Source organism: Athene cunicularia (genome assembly GCF_003259725.1).
Source record: "Athene cunicularia isolate RWA chromosome 2 unlocalized genomic scaffold, athCun1 chr2_part1, whole genome shotgun sequence".
Taxonomy (NCBI): domain Eukaryota; kingdom Metazoa; phylum Chordata; class Aves; order Strigiformes; family Strigidae; genus Athene; species Athene cunicularia.
In genome coordinates this window covers 53,900,850-53,917,160 of record NW_020799095.1, presented here as the reverse complement: position 1 = coordinate 53,917,160, position 16,311 = coordinate 53,900,850, and the positions used below count along the sequence as shown (strand labels likewise).

At 38.9% G+C, this 16,311-nt stretch overlaps 1 protein-coding gene across 3 annotated transcripts in view; it reads right to left on the bottom strand.

The window, feature by feature from the left end:
- DCDC2 (doublecortin domain containing 2) overlaps positions 1-16,253 on the bottom strand; it is a 72,889-nt gene extending 56,636 nt beyond the window's left edge. For all 3 annotated transcript variants that reach the window (XM_026843488.1, XM_026843489.1, XM_026843490.1), the window contains exons 1-2: positions 15,855-16,253; positions 11,137-11,188 (exon numbers count right to left, since the gene is read on the bottom strand). In XM_026843488.1, coding sequence (XP_026699289.1) covers positions 11,137-11,188; positions 15,855-16,147 — 345 coding nt within the window. In that variant the 5' untranslated portion in view covers positions 16,148-16,253. The remainder of the gene's footprint in view (positions 1-11,136; positions 11,189-15,854) is intronic.
- Positions 16,254-16,311: the final 58 nt, after the last annotated feature.

Genomic DNA, 16,311 nt, shown 5'->3' with positions numbered 1-16,311 from the left:
TGATAAGTTTTCTAAAGCCATTACAGCACAGGAAACATCTATTTCATAGAAACACAACTTTTTTTTAAATGTGCATTTTTATATACTTTGATGAAAGATGGAGAGTCAAACTCACTGAGGTGTTTGGTCAGTACAAAACCATTACAATTGTCCTATACAGTAATTAACCTGGATAATCTATATTTCCCTGGCTACTGTGCATTGCTAGATGGTATAGTAGGCAGTACAAACAGCCTTGAGCAAGAGGCTACTAGCCCTTCTACCAGTGTGGATACAAAGCACCACTCAAACTGCTGTTAACTGAGTGTATTTCAAAACTTACATAAATAGGTGACACACACCACAGCAGTACGCAAACTTCTCAGCACTCATGAATCATAGATGAACCGGAAACAAACCATGCCAGAACACTCGGGTACTGATTCAAGAAGCCCTCTAGACCACAAAGCTCCTACAAAATTCACAAACTATTTAAAGCCACTCTGTTCACCTCCAAGGCAAATCACCCTCCTTTTCAGCTATGGTAGGTGAAATGGAGTTCTATCCCCTGTGCATTTGGGGGTAAGTCTCACCGCATCTAGATAAGCCCTGGAAAGAAGAATGTTTCACTCAGGATCTGTCATATATAGTTTGGGGGTATTGGACTAGGGCGAGATCTTCAGTTGGGATAAGTCAGACAATGGCATGGCCTTAACTGCCCAGGCACTTAGCCTGTGAAGTGCTGTGAAACAGATCACACCCATGTTGCTTCTGGATCCCAAAAATAGCTCCTATTTCTTCTCCAAGCTGCATGATGCTATACCCTACACTGCTTACCACATACAATAATGGCATCAATAATGCAAATTTTATTCAAGCAAAATAGATCTTGATACACATTTCTGTCACTGACATAGTACTGTAATTTTTGACCATTTTTGCCTCTCATGATTTGTGTATTTTCCCAAAATTCCTTAGACTCATTGAAACCAAAAGGAAGTCTCTGACCTTCATGGTTGATCAGTAGGACCTGAACCTGTGAACAGTGACAGATGAAGAACAAAAAGCAACCATTAAAATTATTTTTTTTTCATAATTTTTAATCAAAGGTAAAAGTTGTTAATGTTTCCAGTAAGTCAATTTAGTATGTAGCAACAAGTTTTTAATGAGTCTAACACGCCTCATTAAAAGCTTCAGTACTGGCTTTTCTTCCCTTCCTCCCAGACTCCTCACAGACTAGAAGAGCAGTTCCCATACAGAACAAGGCAGATATGTTAATCAAGGAAGAGACTAACTTACAAGCTTCAATACAGACCATGAAATTCTCCAGCGGCACAAACCAAAGTGTCTACAAGTCTTTCTGTAGATCCAAAATTTACAAAATCCATCTGTAAGAAAGCTGCTAATTAAAATACTCAGAACCGCACAATCCAGGTATGCAGAACTATATAAAGAGAAATTTTCTTAATTCATACGCCAATTAGAAAAAAGGACACAGTTTATGTTTTAACTAGATGCCTGGTTATCTCTTCTCTGATTCCTCCTGGTATTAGATTATGAACACACAGAAAGAGTATCTGTTTAGTATGTCTTGTTGTGCTAATTATGTTACCAGGATACTAAATACCAAACAATGACATTTAAAATTTAACTATTAAAGATGTTGCTCAGGGGATTAAAGATGTGTATCACAGTTTTTTAATCTTTGTATTTTGATAGTCTTATTCTCTAATCTACACCTGCAGTAGAATTCCTAATTAGTTCCTTAGTCTGTGACACCAGCAGAAGAAATCAAACAGCTCACATGCGGAGTAGCAAGAGGGTTTAGTTTTGCATATAGGCACAGAATATGAAGTGGACCTTTATACATAATTCATTTCCAGATATACAAGTATTTTGTGTATAGTAATTTGGTAGCACAAATCATGTTTGTTTCTTTCTAATTCCTAGGAAAGAATTAGGAAAAAAATATCCTGTGAAGATAGGTTCTTTTGACATCAAATAGCTGTAATTTGCACATGCTGGGATCATTTCTAATACTTGTTCAGGCCCTCTCTTGCCCTCACAAAACTATCTCCTGAACAGGGAAAACATCAATGAACCATTGCTAATTGACAGTTAAAATACATAAAGAGTCCACTCATTGAAAAATGACAAGTACTTTCTTATGATTAGACATGAACATTATTTGTCATATGTGTTAAATGCTACGTTTGAAATAAAAAATAATTATAAATACTGGGATTTTTCATGAGAATGTACTTGGAATAATATGCAAGTATGTTAGGTATGTTAGATAAATATTCCAACATAATTTGTAAACTCAAGACAACATTATAAACTTCCAAAATTCAACTTTTACAAATTAATCCAATCATATCACTGCTAACAGATGACTGGTGATTCCACTGTCTAGCAACAAAGATGCACTTAAAGGATGTAGAAGAACAATTGCCATAAATGATAGTAAAAGAATTGAATTTTAAAATATGGAGGAACAGAGGATAACAGAGAAATGGCAGCAGCTCCTCAAAATACTTTTATAGCAACATCTCAGATGCTTTTTTTGAAAATTCTGATGGTGAGTTCAGATCTACTAAGTTTTAAACATTGTATTTTTCACCTCACATCCCACTGCCATAGTGCCCGCCTCTTATGTTAGCACTGGATAAGTAGGGAACATTTCCTGGCCCAGGATCTCACCAAGATGCAGTGACCAACTGACCTAGGCTGTGATCTGCCCATTAACTATGTCTGGCCCACAAGACCCTGCAGCAGGAGTGGTGCTAAGATGATGTGCTGCAGCTGAAAATCACCAGTAGAAGGCACATTCTGCCAGTCACAGTTTCATTCTGTAGTCACGCTTCATCACAGGAACAGACATACTCTGTGAAGTTCCCTAGCAAGCAAATGCGCTCTGCTCCATGTCCTAGCACATGTCTCTGTCATCCAGTGTGTGCCCAATGTGAGGACTGATAGGCACTGGATCGGAAAAGAAATTTAAAAGTGTCAAAATCTTGAAATACTCATTCAAATTCTTGTAATTATCAAGTGTTTTCACTAAAGAGAGATGATCTGGGGTTGCATGCAGATACAAATATTCAGGTCATACATGTAGGAAAGCTTTGAGGAACCTTTATTAATCCTCTGAAGAATCATTAGTAAAAATATTGATTATCCCATTCCACAAATACTCCTCCAAATATGACGACACCTAAACCATCTAATAAAAGAAGCTACAATTGAAACAGAGCTATGGAACAATAAAATATTAATGTAAAACAATGAAAATGTTTTAAATAAAATAAAATCAAATTTTATTTAAAAAATTATTTAAAAAAAGTTCAATAAAATGTTCATGTAAAACAATGAAAAAAAGTGATGAATCACGGGGAAAATGTGACCAGGGCACAAGTACTAAATGTGAGGCAACAGAACTGCATGAGTACCCAGGCTGAACATGAGAAGAACCTGGCACTGAAAAAGTAGGACAAGAGCTGGTGGGTGATGGGCAGAGAGTCCCTAGTGCATCCCTCACACCAGAACCCCAACAGGCATCACAGAATCTGACAGTCCAAGAGCTGTATTCAGTCAGTTGCTATGCTAAAAGACAGCACTTCAGAATGAGCCCACAACTCAATGAATTGGATAAAGTTACCCTTCCTCAACCAGCCACACACTTGGCCTACAACCAACTGGCTCTTACAGTGTCTGTTTTCATACTGACTGCCCTACAGCAGTTCCCAGTTGATGGGTAATAGTGTTATAAACATACTGTAAGTAGACAATTGTAATAAAATTGTGGACCAGGAAATTTTCATTGCTTAAACATCATAGAAAACAGCGGTGAACCTAAGGAAAGGAGTCTACATCACTCATCTCTCTATAGTATAGAACTAACTCTTGATGTGCCTTATGTAAAGTAAGACATATGAGTAGAGTTTTCTTAACTAACTTTATAAATGCTTTTCTAGAATACAAGTCAGTAAAAAAATCCAAGAGGAATGTAAATTAAAATGAATCTTGAGCAGCATAAAAAATACTTGCGTTAGAGCTCACCACACAATCACATTGGCCTAGAAGCCCAGGAGAAAAAGTGAAGTGCAGACAAAAAAATTCTCAGTGTTTTTACCTAAGAAAATCTGTCTGCTGTCAACCAAGGGTAAATCTATATGGTCAGTACAGCAGCATAATGCAGGCTTACTATGAACTTTTCATAATAGATGCTGTTTCATACAGACACTATAAGCTTCCTTTTTTATTTTGGTTGCAAGAGAATGGTTCTTTAATACCAAAATCCATCTGCTTTTCTTAGATGCCTGCAGTTCTTTGCTTTTATAATAACACATTGCAAAGTCAGTTTACTTCAGTGTGTTCAAAAAATTGTTGATCATAAGAAGTCAAAGAAGAAAGGAAGTTTCAGCTGAACACATCTTTGTGGAACAAAGAGAATTTTTTAAAAATTGTTGCCTACAGGACGTGCAAATACAGAAGTTCAGTTAATTCATCAGCATCTTACTCAGCCCCCAAAACAAGTAAAATGCATCTTTTTGAGAGCACAGGAGGGGACAACCTAGATCAGAGATAGTACCTAGATATACATACTTTACACGTTATACCTGGACAATAACATTCAGTACCTTTTACAAACAACTAAGCTTATAATAAACAAACGGCAACTCTGTTGGTCCATACTTCCTCAAGAGATTAATTGTTAGATTCCTCAAGCACATCATTTAAAATGTATTTGCAATTAGTTGAAGATCACCTTCATCACAAAAGGGATCTCTCTTGCAAAACAAGCTCACTTGCCAAAAGATTTGGTGGATGGAAACATACCTAGGGAACAGCTAGTATCAAAGCTTTAGCCTGGGTCAGGATGAAATCTTGTTACTACTTTCCCTACTGGTAACATAACTGTAAAAAGTTCCAAGATATATTATTATAGCATGAGGGCTCTGCTAAAGGATTTAAAACAGCCAAGAGCATGGCTGTGATCTGCTGAGACTAACACACAATTTTCCCATGCTTCTGGGACAAGTGCCTTGCTGCTGTCCCTGGCTGAGAGAGGGAGAAGGCAGAAATCTGAACTTGTTCTCCACCCCTGCTCTCTCGCCAAAAAGTCAAAACTAAAATGGAGTGTGACAATTCTAGGGGATTATAGCAAGAATTGAAAAATCAGGTTTTTCCTACAAAACTTTGTCCAGCCTTCCATGCAGAACAACTACCACAATGCTACAGTGCAAGACACATATCATCATTCATCTGCTGGGATAAACATCAAAACAGAAGAGCAAGAGTATTGCCATGTCAGTAAAATGCTTTAGTCATTTGCTCATGCAGGTAGTCTCTCTCTTCACCACCGCTGCTCACTGCCTTTAGGTCTGATTTGGTCTTTTCTTTCTCCCTCTTCATCCCCACAGCTCACCATTCCGATCATCACGCACACTCCTAGTCAAGTGAATTTGTGGCACCGTGAAAATCAGTGACACACCGATCTGGTGTTAAAGCAACATGAGAACTAAGGGGCTTTTCCTGAACTGCTGCCACTGCTAAAGGAGAGCAAAGTACAAACAGGCAAGGAAGTGCCCAATACAAACAACAGCAGATGAAGTGAAAAGAGAGAGATGTGGCTTTTAAATCTCATCACTCTAGCAGCATGCAGCAGGGGGATAACTTGTGAGGATGTGCTTGATAATTGCTCAGATGTTACTGCATCGAGATTATCTCTGAAACTGGATGTTAATGTGAAAATAATCAAATTGCAGACTGGTGTTCAGAAGTGAAAAGGATCTTGCAGACCTTTCCCATTATAAACTCCTTCCTCCCTTCTGCAGTTAGCAGTTTTCTCTTGAACTATTCTCTTCATCCCATGCATAAGTGCAATAGTCTGAGGAAGATTTCCAAAAGCAAAAATGGTATCAAGGCTTCTATCTGCCCTTGAAATCCAGGGGCTGTTAAGGTACCACAGTTACCACTGGTACTTTTGCATAACCAACAGCATCCCATCTCCTTCCCGGCCCTGGGCATGGCTCAGAGTCTACCAAAGTCCATGATCACTGAACTACAGACATCATACAAGTTGACACTAATGAACTCCTGTTGCTCAGAAACATTTAATAAATGTTCAGTATCGTTTTCATGCACTTCTGTCATAACTTATATCATCCTGCAGTAAGATATCAGAGTGGCCCTTCCTCATTCATCATTTTATACTGACACTGGTCTATGCACAATACTTCACCCAGAAGAATAGGGCTATAAATTCAAGTCCATTTCTGGGGTAGATTGGTGAAAAAATATAACTGTTTTCCAACAGATGAGCACTTGGCCCATTTATTTCAGTTGTTTGGAGGCCTTAGACTGGTAAACAGCTAGATTTTAAGAATCTAGACACTGGATTAAAGAAATGTATCACTGATATCAGAAATATTAACAGATAATGACATTATTTAATTGAAGACCACCCTGAAACCTGATTTGTATCAGTAATAGAACAACTAAGGGCTTTTTAAAAGACCCAATTCTGATTGACAGTTAGGCCTCACAGACCCAGACTACAGCTATCTTGCAAGAAGAGCATTATCATTACTGTCATACTTCAACTATTTTTAAAACAGTGCTTATTTTTAAAAGAAAAGCCTTCAAAATTGAACTCCTATGTGCAGTTGGTACACTTGAAAAACACAGAAATATAAGCTTTCTTGTCTTGTTCTGCTTACATGTTTTTGCACGCTGACACTCTTTATGGGGGACATGTAATACATTCTTTCCATCTCATCCATCTTTCACCAAAGACAGCCTATGGTGAAATCAGCTACTGATATTATAAGGTATTTATTTGGTGGTATAGACCCTCATCTATAAATCTATCAGTTTAGACAGAAAAAAATGTTTCCTCACTAACTATTCTAACACTGACCCATTTTACAGACCATCACATCTATTTGCATGTTCCACTCGTCACATAAATAAGACGGATAGTGCTTAATGAATTACACATTACAGAGTTGGTTCATTGCTGTGTTGTAACAACACATCTACATTAAGACCTCCTTGATCAAAGCTTCTCCAGAGCTCCTGTTGTCAGTTGTGGAGGACAGACAGAGAACACAGGCACTTACTAGCTGTAAAGCTTTGTTAGGTCCAAACGTGTCAGGCAAGGCAAGGTGCACCTTACAGGACAACAGGAACATGGTATTTGAGAAGCTCCAGCTAAATCTGAACCAGGGCATAACAGAGAGAATTAATACTGCTCTTGTCAGGGACAGAATCCATTCCTAAATGTTAAATCTCAGCACCTTACAAGAATGGACACTAAAGTATTTCATTAGGTGAGTTCTCAGAATCCATGAGATGGAGAACTTCCCTTAACTTTTTTGTTTGTTTGTTTTGCTTGCCCTCCCTGTCCTGGAACACCTTCCTCACAAAATCAGACTCACAGATTAGAAGATAAACCTATTTCTGATGGACTACGTATTTTGTCTTGTCACTCCATGAGAAAAGTATGAAGAGATTTTAGTAAGAATTAATGCTTTATATACTTCTCATCTATTCTCCTTTATGAATGTAGGTTACCGTATTTATACCATATCTCGAACATGAATTTTTTCTTGTTTATTTCTAGTTTGATACACATTTTCTAGTTATGTGTAAATTTAAAGTAATTGAGATGCTGCCTTCAAAGAACAGCATTAATGTACTCCCAAAACCAGATGTCAAACATTTCGCAGTTTAACTAACACAAAAGAAAACCTATAGCTGCATACAAATACACAGTGTGCAGCTGCTGCATAAAGTATTCTTCCTTTTGCCTCCTTCCCCACTAACCAGAATTGGAAATAAATATTTGTAATTGTCTTACTGGAGAAAAAACTGAGAAACACACATCAGTTAAGAAATGCCAAATTAAATGTTCTTCATACAACTGACTTGATAACATTGTACCTAAGCATGATGTTATCATCCTTAATCACTGAACACAAATTTCTCAAACACCTTCTGTGCTACCTTTTTAGAGCTTTCATATCTTTGATATCTGGCACTATTCAGGCACAGAAAAACTGTCATTGCCACCAGACCAGCATCATTGTGCTTCCAAAATCAGGGCTAGGGCAAGCCAGCTCTAATAACTCCAAGACCATCTCCTTCCATGGGCAACAAAAAATCCTGTAGCAATTCCGAATACATAGCACACTGGTTCTGGATCTGCAAGGAGCCCACAAAGCTGCACTGAGCCAAATAATCAATGAAATAATTTTATTCATTTCTTCTCTCCTGCCCCCCCTCCAGCCCACCAGAACACTAGAAACTCAGACCTGACCCACAATTTTCTCTGTACATGCATAACTCCATGGTAACCTTCCTACTGAAGTCGTTGAGATGATTCACAAATTACACCTTGATGTGCTTGCAGGACTGAGCCATAAATTTCTTTCTTTAGCAATGTTGGACATTCACACGTACACTGATTTTTTTTTTCTTCTTCTAATGAAACAAACAGGGAGGATTTTATTTCTGAAATTCAATTAAAATAATGCCTTATGAGAGCAAAATACCTCTATGGGATAGCATCAAAGACTGCTACAAGGCTCCATGGAAAAACATGATTATTTTGTTTGCTGATGCAAATCCAGCAGAATCAAAGAGAGTACTGCTGCCCCTTCTGGTCCTAAAACACATCTAGGTTTTTGATTTCTAAGTGAATGCCTGAAAAAAAGTGAAAACTTCCTTCTTCACACGGTTTTAATCTGAATATATACAGGCATTAAAACTTACATTACTAGCCCCCCCAAAAGTTCATTCCTAGGATTAAATGATTAGGACACGAAAACAATTGTGTTATTCATAAGCCCTGATAAAAATATGTAGACTATTACTGGGTTTCATCTCATTTTTATGACTCCTTTCCCCACATAAATCAATCACATAAAATTAAACTCAACATGGGGAGTTAAGCTCTCCACAGAGACTGTGGAGATTGCAAACATAAGTCAAATAGGAAGAAAGCAAGCTGAGATAATGGATGGTTTACACTGGTTTAATTCAAAGCCCTGAGACATGGCTGCAAGTGTTAAGATAATATACAATAAGCACGGATTCCAGGAGAAATAATAGAAGCCTCTCTTACCAAATATGCAACTGTAAGTAAAAAAAATCCCACAACTCCTACAACTATTTCTCCAAATGCACAGAATTTCTATTATATCATGAATCTTCTTTGGCTGACATAGTGCTTAGGGATATGGTGTAGTTGAGAATTGTCAGTGTTAGGTTAATGGTTGGACTAGATGATCTTCTGGGTCTTTTCCAACCTTGATGATTCTGTGATTCTAAGGATCTGCAGCAAAACAATAAACCTTAAAACTAGCCTTAAAGTAGCAAGCCTGTGGTTGTCCTGATAACTGGCAGTATCAGGAGAGTTGGTTAAGAGTCTTCCATGAAGACAACTACCTTCTCAGCAAAGGGCACATGGAATTAGTCACACTGCACACTATTAATGGGAGTCACACATAATAGTGAACGCAAACCACCACATTTTCTAAGTAAAAGCAAATTCCTCAAGTTCTTTTTCTTGTCCTGGATATGTAAGAATAATTTCATTTTTCACCCAGATACTGTTTTAGCATAAAATACAGTGCTATCCATACATTCAGATACTCAGAAAAAAAACAGTAAAGACTGGTCATGCATCCAAAGGTGGGGTTTTGGTTCAGAACTGTGTTTTATGTGTTGAAGGTTCAGGTAAGTGCAATACTGCTACTGTACAAACATTTTACCACCACCACCACCCCCAGTTATAACATCTTACTTAGATCACAATTAAAAGTGAGATTAATTACTTGATTCTCTGCCTGTACACCCTGAAAGTAACTAGTTTCAGCAAAATTCATGGAAATTAATCAGCGGAGACTTGCAACTGGAATAAGAAAATGCTGGACGACAAAAGTGGAATTTATGAATAACGGGAAAGCTTAGATGGTGCATATGTGAAGGGGTGTTGCTCAGTTCAATGTGTTGCTCATATATGTCAGGAACAGAGTACAAACCCACTGCTTCATCAGTGTTTAATTAACTTTTCCTATTTTTAAAAATTGTTCTCTTTACTTTGTAAAAAAGACACAAACAACAGAGACACATGAATGGCTACACAAAACCAACAAAACTATCTCCACAATGTTCTGGTCAATTGCATAAATAAACAAACCAGGAAAAAATGCAACTTGCAGTATACCAGGTCTCTGACTTGAATTTGATCTTTCTGTTGATTGTGCCCATTTCAAAGAAAAAAATATGGGTTACAAAGTTAGAATTAATTATAAAATGCAGATGTCATATTTCATAGCCTCTGAATAAGAAGTATCATAGTAAATGTCATCAGAGCACTAAGGCCTCAATTCTGAGGGTCTTTTAGTACCAGGTATCCTGCTGCCTGAAGACACCTGCTATACACACCATTAAATTTGCACAAAGCAAAAGAAATTGAAAAACAAATGAACTGATGCTTCTTGTCAGGCAGAAGCTGTAATTCAAATGGTTGTCAGGAACGATTGCTATCTCCATACACGATAGAACAGTAAAAATAATGCAGTCACGCATCTCACAAAAATCCACATACAATGTTTTTTTTGAAGCCTGCAGTTATCTCCCCAGGCTTTAGTGTAGCACTGTTTGAGAAACAGGTGAGCTTGGAGAATTGTGGACTAGAACTAGTTAGAAGTTTACACCTGACACCGGCAATGACTGGGAAAAGCATTTCAACTAAGTGTGATTTTTTCAAACAAAAATGTCCCTTCTCCAGAGAAAATACCAAGTTTTGGAGAAAAGCTGCTGGTCCAAAACTCCCCAAATTCTCATTACCACCATCTTTTTCTGCATGAAAAAGTCTCCCTTAGGTTTATGACCAGATCCAGTGAAGACAGCAGGAGATTACTGAAAGTTTTTAACTGGATGCGGCAATTCAGAAAGCTGAGTGAAAGGCAATCAGTACATCATGCTCAGAGCAGTAAGAGTAATAATCACTAGAATAGTATGTTCAGAATGGTAGATAATTGTACTATTATTAAACATGACATACATACATAAAATATCAGGCATAAATGTGGGCATGGCAGTAATATTAACTGCAGGTTTGCTTAAATATTTTAGACATCCTACCTCATTATTGACTTCAGCGGGTTTTTTCTTTGTTTCTCCAATGTCCAAATAGCTGTGGAAGGAAAACAGTTTTAATTATTTACAGAAGCACCTAACTTATACAATACAAATATTTCTACACTTTTTTTTTTTCACATGTAAAGCTTTTAAAATTTATTATGCTTCAGAATAACACAAAAAAGTAACTAATTCAAGATTTTAATGAAGGAGTGTTAAGATAAATCTGCAAGCTAGCCCTGGGAGCTAATACAAGAGACAAGGGAGAACCAATCATCTACTTTCAAGTCAGAAAGAAGTTTACATACTACTGTGAGGTGGATCAATAAACCAGCACAATATAAACATCGGAGTTTTCAACATCATCATCTTGACTCTTAATTTCTCACAGTAAGTCTCTGGCAGATTTAAAGCGTTCCTCCATACCCAAGTTCAACCCAGGGCATCAGCTAAACAATCTACACTGCTTGTTTCAACAGGACGTGGACACATCTGATCATTGTATATCCTGGTTTCTCATGGTTGTGATGAGCCAATAGCATCTTCAAAATTATTTTCTGAATAAACAAAATGCAAGCCTCAGCTGGACAAGAAAACAAAACACATCTAGCTGAACAATACTGCTCTCCATCAGAGTACATATTCCCACAAAAATACTGCATTAACACAAAAGTGTCAGTTAAAACACACAGTGATGGATTAGCTGTTTGTTGCCTTTCCAAAGAAAGTGAATTAAATAAGCCTTCAAGCATGAGTAACCCATAGACCGGCAAACAGGCAACAATCCAGGTACCCAGACTTCGCTAACTCCTTTCCCTTGCCAGCACTCTGAGAGCCATGAGAGCAGCTCTTCGCATGAATGCAGCTCTCAGCAGCTGCCAGTACTGCAAGATGTTTCTAGTTCTCAGCGCTGTAGGAAATGATACCTTCATGGGCAGTTATAATGCAGTACAGCAGCACCTTTCAGAACCTTCTGCCAAGAGTTGAACATGAGAAAAATATGTCTGGGGCATCTATTCTACACCAGGAGCACCTAATCCAACATTAGATGGACGTTTGTTACAGGTTCTCCCTATCTCCACTTACAGTGGGAAACCACAAGCCCTTTACCAGGCTTTTAAGACTAGAAGGTCCTACCTGAGAACATCAGGTATATTTGATGGCAAGCATCCGTGCAGGCTCACCAAAGACCTTAGAGCTCACAGAGCATCTGCAGGCCTCCAGTAATATCGTGCTCTGTAGTTAATGACTGGGATAAGATCTGTTGCCAGAGGAAACTTTCCTGTCTGACCAAAGTTGAGAATTCACGGCACCTGAATGAAGGTGCAGAAGCCAGACAGGAGGGAAAAAAAAAAAAAAAAGGAAAAAAAAAAAAAAAAAGAAAGAAAAAGCATTGTTCATTCTTTGAAGGAATGGCAATTTTTTATCATGGTACCACTGAATAGTCACAAGGATTTCAAGGCTTCAGTGTGTGGGGACAGTAAGACACAGCAAGACTTCCAAGCAATGCTTGAAAGTGCACGCCAGTGCTGTGGAAAAGGTAAAGGTAGCAATGTAGGACAATGTTTAGAAACAAAGTGTCCAAGACTCATGTTTAAAAACAAACAAAAACAGCTGTTGCAAGTTTCTTCCTGTAAAAAGAAAAGAGCTCTCTTAGGACAAAAAAAACCCAAAAACCAAAAAACCCAACCTATAACAACAGTTGCTGACTGTGGTTCTTGTTTTCTGTGCATCTGTGAATTACTTCAAGGATAACTAAGAAAAGTGACAAAAGAAAAGAGAATATATAGTCAAAGGCTTAAATTCACTATGCAGAAGTGTGGGCATTCATGTGTCAAATTTCAGGGATCTACAAATCTGAAAAGGTCTATATAGGGCCAAAGGCTATCCCAAAGTGGGATAATGGAACTCAAAAAAATTCCAGACTAAAAACTTTATAAAAGTATTCCCACTTGCTAAGAAAGCAGAAATACTTCCACTCAATGACTGTCCACACCAGTGATCAAACTAGAGTGTTGTTTAAAGAGACACCTCTAGAGAGAGGACAATTTACCATTAATTAATGAACACAGATAAAAGCAATTGGTCAAAGGAAGGAGTAGGGTAGAGTGGCATGCTGAAAAAAAAAGCTAACAATCGAAACCAGATCCAGCATAGAGAATTTTCTTTCAGGAAGCTGAGAGTCAGGGAAGAACTCCACAGGTGTGCAGGCCTGAGCATGCATTCTCACTTACCACTGCAACAACTACAATACACCAATACACCTCACTGCATGTACACCAAAAAAAACATGTATTCAGCACACCTGTAAATGACTAAACAAGCTGGTAAACTTGTCATATATTTTAAAAAATCCCAACATTGGCTAATAATTCTTCCTTTAAAGAAAATTTCTACATATTTTTCAAAAGCAGAATTATTTTTATTTAAATAAAAAATTAAGCATACAAGCAGTTTATATTAACTATACACCCTCAGAGGTATCTATCTCAAGATGTTAAGATTCAGGGCTTGGAAGGACAGAGGATCATGTGCTAAAGGTGAGCGCAATTTAGTCTATGATTCACTGCAGACAATAAAGTTAAAGGTTCAGTTCTCAGTATAAGGCAGCTGAGAAGAAACAAATGACCTGCTTGAGCAATGACACTTAACAGCTTCTGCTTCTCCTTGGATATTCTCCTTTCCATTATGGTCCCACACATCAGTGCCACAAGCCTCCATTTCACAGTTCAGCCCTGCATAGTTTATCACAGCAATGAATGTGTCCAACAAGCATCACTTTAAAAAAATCTTTAAAATTGTACAAACTTCTTGCCATTATCAGATCAGACTCAGAATCTTTAGGGCAGATGCTTCGGTCTCCCACAGCTGCAACTGCTTTATGTTCGCCTGTGACACACACATAAACATATGCTCTTTTCTTTAATTCCTTCCATTCCTTTCAGAACACTGTCCCTTTCAACTGACCCCTCCTCTCCTCTGACTTTTCTGGCTACGATGTCTCCCTAATTATCATTCTGTCTACAACCCACTTAAGAACAGGATCACCATTAAGCCCTTTAGCCTGTCTTAAATAATGCTTGTAAAAGCACTACTAACATTTACAGCACTATATACATAAATACTAATCGTGAAGAACTTCAACTTTCAACACAGAAATAGAAAAGATTTCAAGTCACTCCCTTTATCCTCCCCACGGCACAGGACTATGATATATATCAAGGGATATATAAAACAGCCTGCTTTTACCAAGTCCTTTATGTTAGCTTTTCTTAAAGTATATTCTCTTCATTGATCTTAAATACTTGTTGCATGTTGCAACTATAGAAGTCTGAAAAGCTCTCACCATAAAATTCTGACCATAAAATGACAAAAAGAAATGCTTTTTCTGACCCAAAATAAATCCAGAGTGCCCCATTCTCTACACAGTGCATGCTAATGCCAAACACGTCACTTAGTTTTAGCCTGTCTATCGAACATAAAACACGTTTAGGGAAGTGAAACATGATGGGCTGACAACTAACAACTTAAAGCCATCCACAGATTCACAGGATTTAATGGCAAAAAGACACAGTAGCTCTTTCTTGAGACTTGAGCACTGCATTTGACATGGAAAAGAGTACACGGGGAAAGGGGCTTGTATTTAGCCCATCATTCATCTCTCTCTCTTAGCTTTGCACCGAAGGGCAAGAAGCTTCAATAAATATTCAGAAGCAGCCAGTGACAAAAATGGTGAGTGCTCATAGAGATCCCGTTCATTACACAGAGTTTTGTCCTGAAACATAATGGATTCTCCTGAAAAACAGTGTCCTCAAGTCTACAAAACCACAATGAGCAACGTCCTGTAAAGCTGGTAGTTTAGCATATAAATTCCCAACTACCTCCAGAAAATAACTGTTAATTTTGAGATTTTTTTTTTTAATTCAACTGTAGGGAAAACGCCCACAAAGACTGAACAAAACATATAATCAGACAATTGAGACCACGGAATTCACTGCCAGAATTATGAACCATTACTTGGAGTGGCACATGCAGAAGACACTAAGGAGACACACCTAAAAGCCCAGATCTCCTCCACAGTATTCTCTCAGTCACTCACTAGAAAACAGAGAAACTGTCAGCTTAATTACTTGTGTCCAGGCAGGGAAAAGAAAGCAGTCAGTCATCATTTAAACAACAGGAGAGACTCAGCTATTCTGCTCATAAAAAGGCTGTACACCTACCCAAAATGAACAGAAGCGATGGAGAGGTGGACAGCTGGGTAGAGTATTTTAGACTTTTTAAAATTAAGCAAGAAAGGAAGTGTTGGGAATTAAATTCCAAGGCTCATCAACTTCACAGCAGGACTGTCAACACTTCACCTTTCTATAGCTTTCTCCCTGTTACCACTAGCATGAATACTGACACTTGCCCCGCATGTCCTTTGGCTTAAAGGGCTGTTTCTCCTTTTCTACCATCATGTCAAGGAGATGGCACTAAGCGACTGATGGTAACTGCAGCCTTTCTGTGGCTCACCTCTAAAGCTCTATTTGCAGTTTTATCTGCTACACGTACGTTTCTTTTTGCCTTGGGTTATGGCCTTTAAGTCCTCTTTCTGCAATGCCTAATAAAAGAGGGGGGGGAGGGGATGGGGGGGGCTCTGCAGTATTGCCACAGTGCCAAACCCCAAATGCTGACAGCCAAGTTCCATGTAAGTCTTACGTTACTTTTTAGCCACTCACTTGAGTTTCTTGAAGGCTTCCCTGCCACCAGCCACATACTGCTCTCCACTCTGAAGCTCCTCCAGCTGCCGGACACGATGCCCACCCCGGGGGGTATAGATGTTACGCACAGCTCCAAAGGGTGCCTTCACCCTGCCTGTCACCTCTTTCAGGAACACCTCGAAGTTGGACACTTTCTTCTCATTGACGACAATACGGCGCCCCGGGAAGAACGGGTCCCCGTTGCGATACACCAGCACGCTCTTCACCGCCGGCTGCGAGAGCCACGACCCCTTCGTGCCAGGACTAGTCATGCTGGGTGGCTTCGGACCACCCCGACGCGATGCCGGCACCTGTTCCCTCAGGAGAGGGATCCCGCCTCAGCACCCCTCTCACGTCCTCCCTGACAGCTCCCTGGCGGGGGTGAAGCGCCCACACCGGCGCCGGGGCCCGGGCGCCAGGGCCCACCTCCGCGGAG